Source organism: Ambystoma mexicanum, chromosome 8 (assembly GCF_040938575.1).
Source record: "Ambystoma mexicanum isolate Mex_15411 chromosome 8, UKY_AmexF1_1, whole genome shotgun sequence".
Lineage (NCBI taxonomy): Eukaryota > Metazoa > Chordata > Amphibia > Caudata > Ambystomatidae > Ambystoma > Ambystoma mexicanum.
This window is the reverse complement of record NC_090929.1, coordinates 231,461,903-231,482,894: the sequence shown is the minus strand read 5'-3', so window position 1 is coordinate 231,482,894 and position 20,992 is coordinate 231,461,903. Positions and strand designations below refer to the sequence as shown.

Genomic DNA, 20,992 nt, shown 5'->3' with positions numbered 1-20,992 from the left:
CTCAGTTGTAGTTTCCCCCAGAACATGTGGTACCAAACTACTGCCAGTATGACCACAGAAAGCCTTGCGGAAACGTAAACTGCAATCGCATAAGAAATTCTGTAGCTGGGCAGGTAGGGAGGGAGCGATATGGAATACGTCGTCGGACCATCCCATCGAAAGAACGTTACCTGGTAAGAGAGTAACTTGTTCTTTGAGGGGATTGGGTCCTCCAACCTATTCCATATCTATGACAGACTCCCAAAGCAGTACCAACGTATGGAGGGAGGAAAAAGAATTTAGAATATAGAAATTTAGGATGTCCAATCAAATTGCAGAGTAAAGGACCGCCTTGCCAAAGGCCAGATCCTGCCCATGGATAGAATCTAGGGAGTAATGTGGTACTAAAGTATGGACCAAAGCCCAAGCGGCTGCTTCACAGATGTTTCGAATAGGAACACCCCTCTGCAGGGCAATAGAGGCAGCCATACCCCTAGTAGAATGGGCCCGTAAGCCAACCACAGGGTCCTTACCTGCCAAGCGGTAACATTCAGAAATTGTCCAGATAATCCATCTAGACAAAGTCTGCTTATTAACAGCTTGTCCCAAACGCATTCCAGCGTAACCTATAAAGAGCTGATCGTCCACTCTGACCCGGGACATGCGTGAAATGTAGAAACTTAAAGCTCTCCTAGGATCCAACCTATGGAGCCTCTCCTCTTCCTTACCAGGATGGGGAGGAGGATAAAATGCCGGAAGAATGACCTTCTGGCTTAAATGAAATTCCGACACCACTTTCGGAAGAAAGGAAGGACGAACTCTAAGGACAGCCCTGTCCTTATGAAAGACAGTGAAGAGTGGCTTAACTGAAAGTGCCTGCAACTCACTCACTCTGCGAGCGGAAGTGACCTAAAAATACAGTTTTAAGGGTTAACAGTCTCAAAGGACAAGAAGGTAAAGGCTCAAATGGAGCACCCATTAGGAATTTTAGAACAAGGTTCAAATCCCAACCATGCACCTAGAAAGGTGACGGCGGAAACACATTAGTGAGCCCTTTGAGAAACTGAGAAATCAAAGGAATTTTGAAATAACTCTCCTCAGACGAGCGCTTAAATATGGACAGCGCCACCAGGTAACCTTTAATGGTACCCACTTGCAGGCCCTTGTGGGCTAACGAAAGCAAAAAAGACAAAACCATAGGAATGTCACATGAAAAAGGATCAACATTCTTAACCCTGCACCAGTCGCAGAACTTTCTCCAAGGGCAACGGTACAGGGACTTGGTTGCAGGCCGTCTGGCCGAAAGCACACCTCGATCACGTCTTCAGGGAGGTCCCAATCCTTATACCTCAACCTTTCAGAAGCCAAGCGTGAAGGTTGAGGGATCTGACCTCTGGATGCAGAACCTGACCCCCCCTCCCGTGAGAGCAGATCGTCTCGGTAGGGAAGACGACGTGGTGGGCAGATGGACAAGTCGAGAAGGTACGGGTACCACGTTCTCCGGGCCCATGCGGGAGCAATGAGGATCATCCGGGAACTGAACCTCCGTAGCACTTGCGGGATGACGGGGATTGGAGGAAACACATACAGCAGTGGGAAGGACCACTCCACCATGAACGCGTCTCCTAAGGCTCCTCTTGGAGGAAATTCCCGCGAGCAGAACCTTTCGCACTTCCGGTTAATACTGGAGGCAAAGAGAGCCACTTGAGGGGACCCCCAAAGGGCAAAGATCTCCAGGAGAATCTCCTGATCCAGCTCCCACTCATGAGAGATCGCGCTCTGCCTGCTCAGAGCATCCACCGTCTTGTTTTCGTCTCCAGCCAGATGAACTGCCGAGATCGAAACTTCCTGCTGGATGGCCCAGAACCGGAGCTGCATCGCCTCCCTGCACAGAGGAAGTGACCCTGCCCCCCCCTTTTTGTTGTGGTAGTGCATGGCCACTGTGTTGTCCGTCAAAATCAGGACATTCTTCCCTCGCACAGTTGGCAGAAAAGCCTTCAGGGCAAGCCTGACAGCCCTCAGCTCCAACAGATTGATATGGAGTGTGGACTCCGACAGAGACCAACGACCGCTGACTATCAACTCGTTGGCATGAGCTCCCCATCCCGTGAGAGATGTGTCCGTCACAATCGTCACCTCCGGCCAGGGCAGCCAAAATGGAGCCCCCCTCATCAGATTGCCTTCGATGACCCACCACAGGAGGTCCTGAGCGACCGAGGGTGGCACCTGAACGGGGTCCGACATCCTGCCGGAGGACTGTGACCACTGCATCTTGAGAGCCCATTGCAGAGATCTCATCCACAACCTGGCCTCTGGCACCAGAAGAATGCAGGATGCCATGAGGCCGAGCAACATCAAGAACTCGAACACTGGGAGACTCTGGGCATGCTGAAACTTTTGCACCATCTGCTGAATGTGATGAGCCCTCACCTGTGGAGGAATACACTGCCCAGGGACGTGTCAAGCACTGCTCCGATGTACTGGAGCCGCTGAGTTGGCGTCAAGTGGGACTTCTTTAAGTTGAGGGAGAAGCCCAACTTGTGAAGGCAGTGGCAGGTGATGGACAGATGATCCAGGGCTTGCTCGAGAGAGCGTGCCCTGATCAAATCGTCCAGGTAGGGGTAGACGTGAATCCCCCCTTTCCTGAGATACGCTGCCACCACCACCATGATCTTGGTGAAGACCCTCAGGCGGAGGTCAATCCGAACGGCAGGACCCGAAACTGAAAGTGCGAGTCGCCAACCGCAAACCTCAGGTACTTCTTGTGCTTGGGATGAATCGGCACATGAAAGTAAGCGTCCTTGAGGTCAAGAGACACCAACCAGTCCTGGAGTTGAAGGGCCTGGAGGACTTGAGAAAGAGTAACCATCTTGAACTTGTCCTTCCTGAGGAGCTTGTTCAAACCGCGCAAGTCCATGATGGGTCTCAATCCCCCGTCTGTCTTTGAAATCAAAAAATAAGGGGAATACCATCCCTTGTTCCTCTCTGCTACAGGTACCAGTTCTATGGTGCCTTTCTCCAGCAGGGATTGTATTTCCTGCGCAAGGAGCGGATCCGGACACTTCAACGAGAGATTCCCTGGTGGATTGTCGTGAGACCTCTGCCGGAAAGGAAGACAGTAGCCGTGGGCTATGATCTCCAGAACCCACACATCTGAAGTAATGGCACGCCACTCTACAAGATGCTGCGCCAGCCTTCCCCCAACCGGCGAACCATGGGACATGGCCTCATGACTGAGTTGAAACAGCTGCGGCAGTGCCTAAGGGGAAAGAGGCAACTGCCCGAGCGGCTTTGGCACCTCGAGTACCCTGTTTTCCACCTCTGGCACTCCTACGGTGGCCCCTTTGACTTGCAGCTCCTCTCGATTTACCAAAGGATGAGTAATATTGAAAGGAACCCCCCCTCCATTGCTGTCCCTGTTAGGGAGAATTCTCTGTATAGGCTAATTTCCCAAACCTAGTGAGTCCCCCAGCAGCTTTGCTGGATTTTTGGGTTTGATTTTTTTTCTCCTGCTAAGAGTGAGACTCTTTTTCTCCCACTCTTAGACATGATTTGAGATATCCTTTGACTTTGTAATGTGTTTTATGGGCTATGGGGTCTTTAACTTGATAGGGTTTCATGTGGTTTTTGGAAAGTGTGTTACACAGCACCCTCAGTGCAGTAACACAGGGGTGTCATAGTGACCCCCAAACATAGACTCCATACCCTGGGACTGACTACTGTCTCCGAGGGCATGTAAAGTCACCATTGACTTTACTAGTCTTAAATTGTGAACAGAACCAGTACAAACCATCATATTGTGGAAGTACTGGTAGGGGTAATTAGATTGCCCCTGGGTCTGTTTTTCAAGGGGGCACTGTGCAGTCCCCCCTCGTCGAGTTTCTGGCTGGTGGCAGTGGTTACCACGCGAAATATCCCACCGGTACATTTCCTATGGGATTTCCTGTTCATTTTAAACGCACCACTTTTTTGGTGCAATGTTAAAGATACCGCTGGGTTATTTATTTAATATTTATTCCCCGGTTGGGTCTTTTTGCCAGGACTCGGTTTTAAAATGGCGTTTCTGTTCGCCTCTGTAACTCCAACCCAAGTCGAGCCCTTATTTCCATTTTTTGGCGGGCTTCTACACAGAAGCCTCCAAAAGTGGTGCCACTCTGTCTGGGTCTACAGGATTTGTGGGAGGGGGGTTTAGGCACCCTGGACTAAGTTGCCTCGGCAACTCAAGTCGCACTCTTGTGTGATTGGCCCAGTGGTGAGCCGCCCGGCTCACCACTTGGCATGTTTGAGTGACAGCTAGGACTGATGAATGGGGGTTTTCTGCATAAAAGCAGGGCTTTGGGGACTGGAACTTCAGAAGTCGCCACAGGACCAAAGAATCTGAAGAGGGAGAAGCTGAGCCGACCTGCAACGATGACACCACCATTGGAGCCCTGCTGAACCGTCTCACCACTTCCCAACGACAGAGAAGATCATCTTCATCCTGGAGAGTCTCCTTCCTCTGAACTGGTCGGGATAACCAGTTCGCCCTCTTTTCGCCTTCCTGGATCGTCTTGTGGTCGAGTCTCCCGTGCCAAGCACCCCGGCGGCCGGATAGCCACGCTTCACCACTACCACGAATAAAAGGGTAGTACCTTTTAACCGGGAAACTCTGCGGCCGGTTTCTTCCCTGGCAGTGCAACGACCTCCAGCTTTCCTTCACGTCGAGATCTTCTCTTCCCCTGCACGAAGCACCGAATTGCACCCGCTGCCAGTAACAACTGCCCCCGCTGGAGCTTTCTCACCATTTCAGGTACTGTGTCCCGCCTGGTCTCCCTTGCAACAGACTGTTCAAGGTGTCCCGTAAATCCTTGACTCTCTATCCTGGGGTGACTTGGGACCTGCTAACTAACTTTTCCTGAACTGATGCAACCCTTTTTGAACTAACTGCAAAGACTTTTAAAGTATTATTCAACTGTGTGATCTTGGACACATTCCGCCTTGCTCTCTCCAAGAGTGGGCCTGGCCTATGAACTTTCTTGCTCTAACAGTAGACTCTGCCTTTTTCTGACTTGCTGTAGTTTTTAACTAACTTATTGGAGTGCCATCTTAGGTTAAGCGCTCACCTCTGCAAATAAGTGGTGTTTTAACTAAGACTTGTTCAATAAGTAATCAGGGATTTATGTATATTGATAGTGACTGTGTTTGAACTTGCTTGCCATATTAGTATAAGTGTGTTTTTAAATAAATAATTATATACTTTGATACCAAAGCTCTGGTCAGTTTTGCTTGTACTACTGTATCTTTGTACCTATTTTGTATACTCTATATACTGTCTAACTCTTCTTGAGAGAAGTCTGGCTGCTCAGTCACAGCTACCAGGTAAATCTGGGTGGTACAGACTGCTACCAATTGGGTTTACTGCCAACACCTGTAGTTCTAAGCCTTTTGCAGTGGTCCCTAAGTGAACTGCACAGGTTTCTGCCTAACAGTCCCCTAGGACGAAAAGGCAGAGGCTGGCGAACTGCAGCGCTCAACGACTTCGCTGCAGCTTTGGAGGTCTGCAACCTCTCAAGGCTCTCGTCAGCCTTGCTGCCAAAAAGATGTTCGCCATCAAAGGGCATGTTGAGGAGCTAGGCTTGCACATCCGGAGCAAACCCCGACTTCCGCAACCACGCAAACCTGCGTATTACGGTGCTCGCCGCCATGGACCGGCTGACACAGTCTGCCATGTCCAAACCCAACTGAACGGACTCACACATGGCATCCTTGCCATCCTGCACAATAGCAAGAAAACCATCCCGTTCCTCCCCTTTGGGAATATGTTCAGCCGCTAACGAAATACAGTTCCACAGAGTGTGCGTGAAACGTGACAAGGCACACACGGAGTTGGCTGCCTGTAAAGCCATACCCCCTGAAGAAAACACTTTCTTCGCCCAGCCATCAAAACGCTTGTCATCCCTATCAGGAGGAATGGTAGGGTACGACGCCTGCTTTGCTGGGGCCGTAGCCGCCTGCACCACCAAACTCTCCGGAATGGGGTGCGTGGTCAAGTAGCAGGGGTCGCTACTGGCTGGGCGGCATTTTCGTGGCAAAGACTTGCTCACTGCCGGGAGACTTTCCGGAGCAGTCCAAGCTGCTGCCACCCTTCTCTGCAATGCCATAGGGAATGGCAGTACCGGGTCAGTTGGTGGACCTTGGTTGAGGATATCCGTCAGGTCATCCTGCAGAAAATCCACTGGTGGCGCAGACCATCCCAAGTATTCTGTATGACCCTCGACATAAGGCGCCGGTACGAGGACTTGGCATGGGTGCCAGGCTCAGGCCTACAGAACTCCACCTCCGGAGAGGTGTCCAGACCACTGGCGTCGTGCAACGACTGACGCAGGTCTTCAATCTGGCTATGACCAGACAAAATCTCGTCAGGTACCTCCTCAGGAACCATACCTTCCTCAGACCCTTCATCCACCTCAGAAATACAATCCAGAGGCTGGAATGAGGGCACATACAAAGGGACAAAGAAATTTTTAGTCTTGGCCAGAGCCTTTCTAGGGGGTTCCACCGTGCCACGGGGTACCTCCAACAAAGCAGCCTCGAAAGGCGTCAAGGGCGTCGATGGAATCGACGTCGAGCGTGGCGCCAACGGCTTCGACACAGTCCTTCGATGGCGGAGTCCCGAGCGTGTCCTTCGACAGCCTGGGCGCCGAAGGCGTCGACGGCTTCCTCTGAGGCAGAGCCTCGAGAGAGTCCCTCGGCACAGATGTCTTCTTTGAAGACCTCACAGGCTCTGACAGTCTCGAGGGTGTTGAGGACCGGGACCTGGAACAGGCATGTCTAGAGCGACCATCCTTGTCCGACCGGGACCTCGAAGGTGCCCGGTGATCGCGACGACTGCTCGAGCCCGAAGGCGTGCGAGTGGTGTCTCTAGTACGGTCACGGCCAGCGTCTTTTGACGGTGCGGACACAACGGAGCCCTGCGACTGAAAAATCGCCAACATCTCCTGCCGGAATGAATCCCATTCCGCAGGAGTGGAGTGCTTGTTGGGACAAGCCGACGGGTGGAGTCCTCGGACGGGGAAGGCGACCAATGCCGGCGCTTCTGTGAGTGCCTCGAAGAGGCAGAGGAATGGCGGGACCTACTCCTGGACCGAGACCCCTCTGGATTTACGCCGACAATGCAGAGAATCACCCCTCGAATCGTCAGTCAAAAGCCTCACCGTACCTCCGGGCAGCCACGGGGCGCGCCAGATACCGCACCTCACTTAGGGCGTGAGATTCAAAAAGTTCCAGTTCCGCTCGATTTTTGCAAGGGTTGCCGGGGCTGGGGCGGAGGCATGCTCCTGTTCTAGAGTTTTGAGCTTCATTTCAGAGCTATTCAGGGCCTGCCTTATGGCTTTTAGGACCCCAGCCTCCCTAGAAATGCACATCCCTCTGATTTAGACTTTAAATGCCTCCCAACGGGTCCCCTCGGAAGTGTCTTGTGTGTTGTTGCTCTCAAAGAAGGTGTTTATGTCCGATAAGATATCTGCTTTAAAGACAATGGGCCTCATTCCGGGTTTGGAGCTAACCATGGAGTAATTAGCTCCATGGTTGCCTCCGAAACGGTCCCAAATCCGGCATGGTGAATGGAGTAATTACCGGTCCATTCCAGGGTTCGAGGGACCGGTAATTCCCCATTCACCTTTTGCCCTTCCCCATTCCCATTTCTGCCCCATAGGGCTCAATGGGAATGGGGAAGGAGGTAATTACGGCACCGTAAGTTAAAGTACCGTAATTACCTCAGAAGTACCTTTGCGGGTCCTGTACTTAACTCCTGCTAAAAGCAGGAGGTAAGGAAGGACCTGCAAAGGGACCTCGGAATACGGAGGTAAGGGATTACCGGCATCGGCACCCTTACCGGTGCTGGTAATTCCTTACCTCCAACCTCGGAATGACCCCCAATGTCAGATAGAGCCTCGGATTTAAAGCGCCAGGCGGGGCGGGCGGCTAGTGTATTACCCAATTGGATCTGCAGTAGAACGGGGGAGTTTTCTGATAGCTTGCGTGCGAGAATCTTGATGTCTGTCACCCTGCCCATCCTGCTCCCCGACAGCAGGAAAATGTCTATTCTTCAGGAGCTGCTGTGCACTGTGGAATAGAAGGTGTAATCTCTTTCTTGGGGATGGAGCTTTCTCCACACATCGTGTAAATGGAGGGAGTTCATGTGTGTAAGGAGTTGTTTGGCGGCTCGGGTCGTGACCCTTCGGGTCGTGGTTGTTCTGTCCAGGATATTGTTGAGTATAAGATTCATGTCTCCCTCCCATATGATGGGAACTTCCGCATATCTCGTAAGGATGGCGGCCACGGCATCTATAAATTCAGGGTAGTCAGTGTTGGAACCGTATGAGTTCACAAGCAGGCATTCCTCGTTTGCCAGAGTGCAGTGGAGAATTACATATCTGCCCTCTGTGTCGATATGGGACATGTGGAGCATGAATTTTACTGATTTGTGGATGAGAGTCGGGACTCCCCTGGATTGAGTGGAGAATTGGGTATAGAATCTATTGGAGCCCCATGACGGCGCAAGGTTGGATGATAGAAGCTTCAGAGCGTGTGTCTCCTGCAAAAGGAGTACCTTGATCCCATGTCTTTGTGCATATGCTGTGATCCTGCGGGATTTTGTAAAGTTTGTCAATCCACGAACATTCCATGTCATCATTTTAATAGCCATGCTAACCCTTTATGGAACATCCCAACTAACAAATCTGCCTCTGTTCACAATCTTATGTGCAGCGGTGGCGTGGATACGCCTCTCTTCAAACCCAGTCGTACCTTTCCTGACGATTTTTTGGTAACATTCTCCCGTTTCACCACCCCCCACCCTAACTGCCCAAAAGGAACTAGCAGTGTAATGGTACCCTGGTACCCTCCCACGGAGTGGCCAGCAGCGTGCCATACCCAACTCGGCAACGCTTGACCAATAGCCCAAATGGGGCTCAAACATAAACACTACTTAGAAGGCATTGCAGCTGCAGTGCGGGCTACCGCTGCCGTAGACCCACAATTGGTAAACATAATATGAAGATACATCATTAATTTTCAAACGGCTGACAGAACTTGAGGTTACACAGAGGCAAGTATGTTTTTAAACTGTGATAACTGAGCAAATACTGGCATAGTACAGTGCCCAACAGTAAGGCTTAGGTATCGCAGTACGAGCCCAGAGTGTGCCATTGTGGTCGGACAGTTTAGGGGTGTACTCCTTTCCAATGGGAGTACCCTTGAATAGATATGTTAGGGCTACGTGGCCCAGTGTAGCATAGAGAAGGGGGGACAGTTCACCCCGGTGTGGGCTTTCTCTAGATAGGGCACAGCTACTGAGGCCTTTAGTAGGGCCATGAGAGCCCCGATCTTAATCGTCATTCATTGGTTCGTCTGCGGGATCCGCTAGTGGAATTTGTGCCTCAATGAATTTGACCGCCTCATCTGGGACCGTAAAGAAGTATAACTTGTTGCAATAAGTGAATTTTAGGCGAGCCGCGAAGAGCATCGCGTACTCAATCTTCCTTTCTCTCAGCAATTTTTTAACACCTCCAAATTGGCGTCACTCCATCTGTACCCCTACAGAAAAGTCAGGGAAAATCCTAATGATTTGTGAGTCCAACCTTAGCTCCCCCTTCTCTCTGGCCAGGCGGAGTATATGATCTCTGTCCTTGTAGCTTAACAGTTTAGCAATTATTGGTCTAGGGAAGTCTCCAGGTTTAGGCCGGGGTGCCAGAGAGCGATGTGCTCTTTCTACCATGAAGAATGGTGACAGCTCAGGGTTGCCAAGGAGATCTTTGAAAAGTTGTTCAACTGCGAGTTCCATACGGCCCTTCAGAGCAGATTCAGGGACCCCCACTATGCGGATGTTGTTTCTTCGCGACCTCGACTCGAGGTCGTCGCACTTCGCTTTGATCTGTTTCATGTCGCGGACAAGCTCTGTGACTCTGCCCTGCAGGGTGTGAACGGTGTCCTCGTTGGTTCCAATCCTTTGCTCTGCCTCCGTAATTCTGGCTGTATGTTGGTCCAGCTTAGCCTTCAGGGAGGCCACGTTTGCGTTGATATCGTCCAATTTCTCATGGAAGGCTGCAAAGTTTTTGGCCATGGACTCCATCATTGTGGTTAGAGCCAACTGGGGGGTTTCCGGCAGAGTATCGCCATCTTTCTGTGCCATGGAGGACGATTGGTCAGCCCTCGGCGCAGCCTTGGTAAACTTGTCCATGGCGCTCATCTGGCTAGATCCTTGTGACCTGTTGGTCATTGCTATGGTGAAGAGCAGCTCCTAGTTAGACATGTGCGGTGGTGACCGTAAGCCGGAGTTTTGCAGTGTGGGTGGTAGCTGGCCAGCGACTCTGGCATGTAGATATTCCATGCCTGATGTGCAGATATTTGCCATAACAAGTTGGGAGTGGCCAGCTCGAGGCTAGATAGCGGTGGTGGATGAGCGGTAATGTATGATTGGCCCTGGGGGCTGTACCCTGGTGGGCACAACAGATGGTTTGTGACAGCCGTAGACACAGTGGGCGGAGAGAGCTGGGGGAATCTGCCTGCTACCAATGTGGTCAATGTCACTCTAAATTGTATTTAGGCACTATGGACGGATGCTGTTGATGAGGCGGGCATGGGGGGGCTTGCCAGGGTAGCAAAACGTTATTCCAGGCTGCGGACACTAGCGGAGCGGCGTGCCCCCACCCCCGTGGTGCACCCTGCAGTCCCAGCTCCCCTATGGCAGCTTCCCAGAATGCAGAATGGAGAGGTTGTCTGGTGTGTTTCATTTCATTCCCTTGCTTTTGTGTTTAATACATTTTTATTTCCTACTTCAATGTGTGGTATTCTCTCTTTGGTTTCATGCATGTCACGATGTGTGTTTTCTCTATCACATGCACCCATTGTGTGGGTGTGACGGAAATGTGTTGATGTGCATACTTGCCATTTGGGATGTATCATGTGATGGGGATTTCATTGTGGGGTGGATGTAATACCTGGTTGTGTGTTTGGACTGGGGTGGCGTGGGTGTGATTTGGGTGGCCATAAGGCCCATGATTGTGGATCGTCATGACGTGTTGGGGGGGACATGAGTCTGGGCCTGCTGGCAGGTGCCAGCCACTGCTGGGTGTGTGGGGGTGCAGGGGGACATGAATCGGGGCCTACTGGCAAGTGCCTGTCACTGCTGGGTGGGTGAGTGGGGGTGCAGGGGGACATGTGTCGGGGCCTGCTTGCAAGTGCCTGTCACTGCTGGGTGTGTGAGTGGGGGTGCAGGGGGACATGTGTCGGGGCCGGCTGGCAGGTGCCTGTCACTGCTGGTTGGCTGAATTGGGGTGCAGGGACATGAGTCGGGGCCTGCTGGCAGGTGCCTGTCACTGCTGGGTGGGTGGGGGTGCAGGGGGACATGAGTTGGGGCCTGCTGGCAAGTGCCTGTCACTGCTGGGTGGGTGAGTGGGGGTGCAAGGGGACATGTGTCGGGGCCTGCTGGCAAGTGCCTGTCACTGCTGGGTGGGTGAGTGGGGGTGCAGGGGGACATGTGTCGGGGCCTGCTGGCAGGTGCCTGTCACTGCTGGGTGGGTGGGGGTGCAGGGACATGAGTTGGGGCCTGCTGGCAGGTGCCTGTCACTGCTGGGTGGGTGAGTGGGTGTGCAGGGACATGAGTCGGGCCTGCTGGCAGGTGCCTGTCACTGCTGGGTGGGTGAGTGGGGGTGCAGGGACATGAGTCGGGGCCTGCTGGCAGGTGCCTGTCACTGCTGGGTGGGTGGGAGTGCAGGGGGACATGTGTCGGTGCTCACTGCAGGTGCCTCTCACTGCTGGGTGGGTGAGTGGGGGTGCAGGGACATGAGTCGGGGCCTGCTGGCAGGTGCCTGTCACTGCTGGGTGGGTGAGTGGGGGTGCAGGGACATGAGTCGGGGCCTGCTGGCAGGTGCCTGTCACTGCTGGGTGGGTGGGGGTGTCGGTGCTCACTTGTGCATGGTGACATGTGGGCTGGCTGGGGGGCATGGCCAGGGTGGATGGCCTGCCTGTGGGGCATGGCCAGGGGTGCAGGGTAGTCCCATGTGTTGTGGCCTGCCTGCAGGGCCTGGGGAGGGGGGAGAGGGCACACCTGGGAGGACGCACACTGCCAATTCACTTTGGGGCACCCCAGGAATACACGTAACCCTCCTGCGGCTGAGAAAACGCATGTAAAACTCCCCGCGCACCACTCAGAATACACGTACCCCGCTCGCACAAGGCCTATCGTGTGTGAAACTTCCTGCGCACGCCTCAGAATACACATACCCTGCTCGCACAAGGCCTATCGCGTGTGATACTTCATGCGCACCCCTCAGAATACAAGTACCCCGCTCGCACAAGGCCTATCGCGTGTGATACTTCACGCGCAACCCCAAAATACACGTACCCCGCTCGCACAAGGCCTATCGTGTGTAAAACATCCCGCGCATCCCTCTGAATACACATACCCCGCTTGCACAAGGCCTATTGCATGTGATTCTCCCTGCGCACCCCTCAGTATACACGTACCCCGCTCGCCCAACGAAATCGCGTGTAAAACGTCCCGCGCACCCATTAGAATACACGTACCCCACTCGCACAAGTCCTATCGCGTGTGAAACTTCACGCGCACCCCTCTGAATGCACGTACCCCGCTCGCACAAGGCCTATCGCGTGTGATTCTCCCTGCACACCCCTCAGTATACACGTACCCCGCTCGCCCAGCGAAATCACGTGTAAAAGGTCCCGCGCACCCCTCAGAATACACATACCCCGCTCGCACAAGGCCTATCGCGTGTGAAACTTCATGCGCATCCCTCTGAATACACGTACCCCGCTCGCACAAGGCCTATCCCGCGCACCCCCCAAATGCACTGTACCGGCCCTGTGGACTGGTGCACGGTTAGCGCGGCCCTTTGCGCTGCATTGGGGATTTCTATGCTTTATCCTTGCGCAAGGGGCGTTCTTTGGGGCGTAACTAAGGCTGCGGGATGTTCTCTGCGCCAGTGCTCAAAATGGCTTTGATATTCCATGAATATGCAGTGTGCCAGAATGCTGTTTGGCGCACGCTACCTCGCTGCGCTGCTCGCGTGCGCTGCCTCTGCGCTGAAATCTATGAATTACCCCGATTATGTGCAACTTTTACTACATAGCTAATATCTGTCAGCTATTGCATTAATTCCCCCCCCCCAGAAAGAGGAGATTTCGGAGTTAAGATATAAATTCCACGGGATATGGCAAGCTTTCACGTTTGATACAAAGGCAGGATTGTGTTTATGGGAGAGGTGATACTGCTAACTACAGGCACCCTGAGAGGAGCTAAAGCCTTGAAATCGTAATAAGTTAAGTGTTAATTTAACAGTTTATTTGGATTGCTAAGTGAAATTCACATCCCCAATAATCTGTAAAAAACTAACGTGATGGCACAGTCATAATGACGGTATTGTAATGGGAATAGGTTTACTGCATGATCCTATAGTTGTGCTGCAAACGTCAATATATGCCTTTAGAAAATCCATAAATTAATGCATCTAGCTGTGCACCCATAATATGAAGATCATCAAGAAGTGTTTATGCCATCTTACTGGTCTTAGTATTGTTGGGAAACGGTAAGGAAGTGGGAGACAGAGGAAAGAAGCACACCAAATGAGACTTTAGGGGAAGTGGCGAAACAGAATAAGTTCTGTCATTTTTGTTGCTTGTGCTGTGCTTATTCCTGCCCCTGGCTGTTTCACACATGGAAAGATGTTACTAGGAAAGAAGGCATAGGAAAGAAAGGCCCATGGGATTATGATATTAAGGTCAGCCCTACAGATAAGGGGTGTATCAGCCACTTTTACTCCCTATAAATTGGAAAATACTCCCAAAAAATAAAAATAGGAAGTAAAAAGACACTGAACAAAAAATAGGAAAAAGACATGTCGAATATTATTCCTTTGGGATATGTTTGGACCAGAAGTGCACATAGTACCACAGGAAGAAACTACTATTTGAACTGCCTTATTGGAAGAAGTAAACATTTATTGTTTAACTTGCACGAATAACTAGGTGCAAAGAAATAAATATTACAAAAAGATTTCAGTTTTTCAGTTAAAATATACGGTTACGCGCGTATAAAAAACTCATTGGGATTTGGACTTGCATTTTTACTCCCCAAAAAATCATTTTACGTCCAACTTTAAAAAATAGCAAGTAAAATACTCCCACTTCCAAATCTTATCTGGAGCACTGATTAAGGTTGCTTTTATATTACCAATGCCACCCTTATGTGTATTCAGAGTGCTGCATATATGCAATATGTGTTGGATGGGGTTATACGGAATATGGACCAAAGTGATGAAGATTCATGATTTTGAAGAAAACCGATAATTTTAAGGCTAGCTCTATTTATTCAACAAACAAAATTTCACTAAAATATAAAAAGTTTATATTTTGGAAGCTCAGGTTGGAAGTGTGGCTTATTTGCCGGTGGGTCTCTTCTGAGATTGCTTGACCACAACTCTAGATCACTCCACTGCCAACGAATCTACATTTATCCCAGTTACAAATTGCCACCTAAGATGACTTCATGTGCTAGGTGAAACTGAACAAAAAGACTGGAAGGTTTTTGACATCTAAATCTAGCCAGAGATTTTTCTTTAAACTGTCATTAGAATACAGTAATTCCAGTGGCCCCAAAGAAGTTTTATTGGAGGTTTTAGAAGGTGCCAAATTGCAATACAACAACTTCAAAGTGTGGAAGGGGGGTGGAGTCAAGGTTATAGTGGAGGAGACATTCAAATCGAATTACAACGATGGCGTTACTATTGTAGCATGTCTGGCTCTGCCTTAAGCACCATTGATGTTTTGTTGTAATGCTTTACTGCCTTCGAAATAGCACAACATTGTGGTCAACGCAAAACAAGAATTTACAACTCCAACGGTTTGGGCATTTCTAAAAGCTTGGCAATTGACGAACGTTCCATATCCCCCTTTACTCATGCCAGGTGTTGACATCTTATGGCCTGCTAGAGCCATCATTTTCAATGCATTGCAATGATTAGGCGTGCTCATGCTTTCCAACAGCTCATAAACCCCTCCAGCCTTTGCAACTTAATTCTGAGGGGTTCAAGAACCTTCAAAACCCCCATTGACTCTTCCTGCCATCCTCATAACTCAAACGGGTGTGATAGGAACACGTCTACTCGCACACATTTAACATCGCCCCTTTTCAAAATCAATAGTTTTTGTGCCATCTCTGTGCCAAAACTAAAAAGGCGAAGGTCTGTATGCATCTGCAATTGCTTAAACCTGCTACAAGCAGCATACTGTTACAAACGCGCCATTCTCTATCTCCAGTCATATGTACTGTGATCGGTACTGCACCCCCTCCATTGTGAAAATCTCAAGTGCTCCGTTCATCTCTGCCACATCACCTCAACATTCTGTCTGACATGGCTTTGAACGGTAGGGTAGTGAGATCTGCAAGTGCACTGTTTTGCTAGACCCCTGGAATCCTTTCAAACCACTAGTTAAGTGCATTTAGGTCATTGTATGCCTCATAGCTCAAGTTGTGACAGGAAGTTGAGTCTGAAAAAACTGTTTCCGTAGAACAATTCTGGTAATTCTGCAGAAAAAGAATTGGTAATTTCATCTTTGATTTGTTTTTTAATTTTACCCTTTGGTTTTTTCATGGAAACCAAAACAATGATTCCATTCTAAGCTGTACTTTCAGCAGTTGTGAAGATGATAACATTCGCCAATAAGATTGAAAAGCTAAATGTGTTTAGCACCTAAAGGCGTTACATTTAACATTTTTCAAGGGTTTACAATAGATTGTTTTGGCTAGCGACAAGTAATGGCAGACATAAGGTACTGTGAAGGCTACAAGTATAGTGGACTTTTTTTCTAACATTTTTTTTTATTTCCCCACTATAGGGTATTCAAGATGGCTTCTGATTCGGATATTCTGCATTTTAAATTTGAGCAGCAAGGGGATGGTGTCTTGCACAAGATGAACCTTTTGCGTGAACAGAACCTCTTTTGTGATGTGTCCATCTGTATAAACGATGCTGAATTTCATGGGCACAAAGTGGTTTTTGCTGCCTGCTCCACGTTCATGAGGGATCAGTTTTTGCTCAACAAATCTAAGCAAATGAGAATATCCATTTTGCAGAGTGCCGAGATTGGAAGGAAGCTTTTGTTATCCTGCTATACGGGTGTTCTTGAGGTTCGAAGGAAGGAACTCTTAAAATATCTGACTGCTGCCAGTTATCTCCAGATGGTCCACATTGTAGAGAAGTGTACTGAAGCTCTGTCAAGGTATTTTGACAATGAACAGCCTATGTTAGACAGCTCTCAGAACACTGAAAAATGTGACTCATCAGACAATGAATTGGAGAACCGGGCCAAAGGCCTGGACAAGGACTGTGAGATTATCGAGATTTCAGAAGATGGACCCCTTGATGCAGAACTTGATATGAAACCAGGGAACGAGCATAGTTTGCATAGTGCAGTCCTAAGTCCAAGTTCTGAAAAAAGTGAAGTTAAAAATTCAGAAATATCTACAGTAGAAGTGGATTATAAAAATAACGAAATATGCGTGTTCAGAATGGGATCCTTGGCCAATGATGCAGATGCTGCTGAGAGAGACCAGTTTTCCCAGCCTTGTACATCGTCAAGTTCTACCCTATATTATCCAGAAACCCAGCACTCTTTAATCAATTCTACAGTTGAAAGCAGATTGCCAGAAATGGCAACTAACAATTTCCAGGATTTTGCTGCTGAAAACCCTGATGGCAACTCCAACACAAGCCTGTTTCCTAGCTTGCAGTGCCTGGAAGAGGGCGCTAGTCCATGGCGGCACCAGTGTCCAAAATGCCCTCGTGGCTTTTTGCACATTGAGAACTATCTCCGGCATTTGAAGATGCATAAACTGTTTTTGTGCTTGGAGTGTGGCAAGACATTTACACAAAAAAAGAATTTGAACCGGCACATCCGTGGGCACATGGGCATCAGGCCCTTCCAGTGCGTTGTATGCATGAAAACGTTCACTGCCAAAAGTACTCTGCAGGACCACATGAACATTCACAGTGGAGACAGGCCCTACAAATGCAGTTGCTGTGACATGGACTTCAAGCACAAGTCTGCTTTGAAAAAACATTTAAATTCAGTTCATGCCAGAGGCACTGCAGAGAAGCCAAGCAGCCTTGACGCCATAACCAAGATCACTATAGATTATGATTAGTGAAACTGCAGTGCGCTCAAGGACACCAATTTAGGACAAACCTATTGTAAAATGCGTATTTACGAATTTTTTGAAATGCAGTGTGATGCCCTGTTTGAAATGCAGCAGTTTCGTCGGCCCATCCCACTCTTAAATCTTAATCCATTAAATAAATGGAGCCAATGCTTTTTCCTGTAAGCGTTTTTTACACAAGCACTTCAACTGCATGAAACATGCAAGGAACAAAGGAATTTCCGGACGTTAGAGCTGGTTTTCTCTACACTTATTTTGTAATATATAACTAACTTTGCTACAGGTTTGTGTTCTCATTCCCCTTCTGTCAAGAGGGGAGACTGTTTATACAGGAGTACGGTTTTAATGGATTCCCCTCGTTTTCAGGCACTGAGAACATTCATTTGGCATTGCTATGGAGAGCATGTGGTCTTGGTAGCGCCATGCTGCCTGCAGAGAAGGAAACACCTTTCATGAGAATGTCTTTTACCGACCCCCGCCCCAAATAATCATTTGGCTGTGTTGATATCCCATCTGGAAAGTGAAATATACCAACGAAATCTGTATCTTAACTGCTCAATGCCTTCCTCCTCATGTATTTATTACAGTAGTTTTCTAATATCTGGTTGCAAGTATTATCTATGAAAAATTGTTCTTTCGCTTGTATTTTCTGGATATAGACCCTCACATTTCTAATTTGTTTACATTTCATGCGCTTACAATAATGACAATCGATTTTATTGGGCAAAGCAGGTTTGGACAGACTGCAGCACTTGTGTTGCATCGGGCAGGCTCTCCACCTGCCTTGATCCTCCAAATTCCCTTTCTTCTGCTCTCTGCTTTTTGTTTATAGACTTGCATGTTTCTCTCCCATACTTCCATGACATGTCATGATACTTGCCCTTCCTTCTCAATCACAATACCCTTTCCCACCTAATAAAAATGAGCACCTACTCAGTCTTCACTTAAAAAAATGATTTACCTTAAATATTTTGTAGTAATACAATTCAATGGCAAATTTTGTTTTTTCTTAAAATCTGATAATTTAAGTACTATTTTCTTCTAAAATATAATTTCACTTTGTTTTATCAAAGACATTCTAAAAATTCTATTACAAAAAAGGGGTAATTACCATGTGGCATCATCTTGGTGTTCACGCTATTAATAGTGTGTGCAAGAGTTGTCCCTCATTATATGAGGACATTTTTAAAATTACAAATGCATCAATAAGCACATTTACTCTAAATATGATCATTTCCTGCACAGCGTCTGCGGACATAGGAATATATTGCAGATCACAGCCACAAAGACTACTACAGGGAGCTAAAGATGTTCATAATTCTGGACGGTGACAGAATGATGCTGCGCTATGTATTCCCTGTTCATGTTTCACTGTTCAATTCTGAATGTTTCTGAAAGCCATCTTGTCCATTTGTCTTTTTACATGTCTGAATTCATGGCCGACATTCTTTTGATATGGCACCTGATGTATGCATAAAAATCTTTGCCTTTTTCTATCCTTGAGCAGTCCTAAAATCAAGTTTTTGCAGAACCCTAATGACAAAAACAATGTATACATTGAATGCTAATTTGCATAGTGGATCTATTTGTGGGCTTTTCTTTTGTTACCCTTCTTTGCAACTTTTTCAAGTTGGTTACAAGGTAATTGTGCAAATTCTTGAGCTGAAGCGTTGTTAGGCAGAATCCAGGGCAGTTCCCTAAGGGAGCACTACCCCAGATTGGGACTACAGGTGAGAGCAAAAATCCCCTTTGGTATCAGTCTGTACCAGAAAGATTTAGTTGGTAGCTGTGGCTGTGCAGTCAGACTTATCTCAAGAGGGATATGAGCAGTATTCAGGGTTGACACAATAAGTAGTACAATACTATGGAGCAAGGAAACACTGACCAAAGTTTTGTATTAAAAAGAGAATATATATTTATTTTATACACTTCTAAGTCAATACATAGATCACAGTTAATAAAGTCAGTTAAGTTTAGTCAAAAGAAAAGCACGTACAACTCCCTATTCAATTGTAGACAAGTTTGCGGTATTGTGAAAACTGAGCAAAACGGCACAGTGAAAACCTACTACAAATGGCACTCGACCAATCGAACGAAAGGGAGGGAAAGTACAAGTTAAACCGAAATATCTTCAGACACCCCCTAGCAACACTTCCCTGAAGTTTTGTGAATAAGTAATGCACAGTAACACTTTAACCAAAAGATAAGTGAATGAAAACTGAGCAAAATGGCACTCCACAAGTTAAAACCGTAGGAAGGAAGAGGGGTTTAGAAGATTTAGGTGCATCAACACATTTCACATTGAAAACTAATCTAGTGAGAGCAGATCTAACAAATCAGCCAGAGTCAATAGGCCTGAGCCAGAGTCAGTGGTACAGGACCAAGAGCTTAGGAGCAAACATTTTCTTGTAGCTGCAGTCAAGTCTTTAGTAGAAAACTTTTGAAGAGTTAGATGCAAGGCGAAAGACAATGTTAAGAGAGAGGGCGGCCGACCTCACAAGTAGTTAAAGGATTTAAAACACCTTTAGGGCTACCACGCAGAAAGGGCGGCCTGGCGGAACAATGTATGTTAAACGTGGAGAAGTGGCTCCTGCGGTGGCGGTTGTTCGTGGTAGAGGCTCGCGTCGTGGAGGAAGGTTTGAGTCGCTGCACTACCCAGCGATGAAACCAGCCGCGGTGCTGCCAAACAAAGTTTAAAAGGTACGCTCCTTTTAATCGCGGTCCGGGTCGATAGCTGCCTGGCTATCCAGTCTTCAAGTGCGGGGCACTGTCGAGTCGACCAAGGCAGGTCCGAGGGTGCGATAGGTGAACTGTTTGACCCCACCAGCTCAAGGGAAGGAGGCTCCTTCGCTGAAGATCTCCTCTCGTCGTGTGGAAGAAAAGTGGTGAGATAATCCGGCAGGGCTTCACAGGTGGTGTAGATGCTGAAGATGTCTCTGGCTTCTCTTCCCTTCGGTTCCGTAGTTCCAGTGGCGACATCTTGCTCTTCCAGTCCTAAGGACCCTGCTTTTATGCAGAAAGAGACCCATTCATACAGCCTAGCTGTCACTCACACAGTGGAGTGGTCTTCTTGGCTGGAGACCCTCCAGCCTATCAGGTTAGAGTGCGACCTGAGTTGCTGTGGCAACTCTGTCCGGGGGTTCTACTCCCCCTCCCAAACAACAGACCCACCCCAGACTCAGTGGCGCCGAAAGGAGGGCTTTTTGGCAGAAGCCCGCCAAAAGGACGAACAAAGGATCCCCGACCTGGGTCAGGAAAATGGAGTAAGACTCGAGAAAGAAGTTTTATCAAAGTTCTGGCAAATAAAACCTACCGGAGTAAAGTTAATAATAAAATAAACCGGCGGTATGGTAGAGGCTGTCAGTAAAAGTGGTAGCCTCGAACAATGGGAAAATCCCATAGAGAAATATTTGCGGTCCAATATAAAAGGTAGTAACCACTGCCACCAGCCAGAAACTTTGTAGAGGGGGACTTTAAGGTACCCTCTCGAAAATGAACATAAGGGAAAAACTATTGACCCCTTCCAGTACTTCCATATTAAGATGGGGTGTACTGGTTAAGTTCATAACAATCGACTAGTAAAGTCAATGGGGACCTTACATATCCTGGGAGACGGTAGTCAGTCCCAGGGTATGGTGTCTATGTTTGGGGGTCGCTACGACACCCCTGTGTCACGGCACGGAGGGTCCTGTGGGACACATGTGCATAACGATGGTTCCTATGGGTGAGAGAAAAGATCCCATAGGCATTAAACACAAAAATAGCCTAGAACACACATAGCGAAAATGCCTAAGAGTG

General features: G+C 48.5%; 1 protein-coding gene across 1 annotated transcript in view; it reads left to right on the top strand.

Annotated features, from left to right (window-relative positions):
- Window positions 1-18,773, top strand: part of ZBTB6 (zinc finger and BTB domain containing 6) — a 142,858-nt gene extending 124,085 nt beyond the window's left edge. The window contains exon 2 of the mRNA XM_069609647.1: window positions 15,874-18,773. Coding sequence (XP_069465748.1) covers window positions 15,874-17,182 — 1,309 coding nt within the window. The 3' untranslated portion in view covers window positions 17,183-18,773. The remainder of the gene's footprint in view (window positions 1-15,873) is intronic.
- The last annotated feature ends 2,219 nt before the right edge of the window (window positions 18,774-20,992 follow it).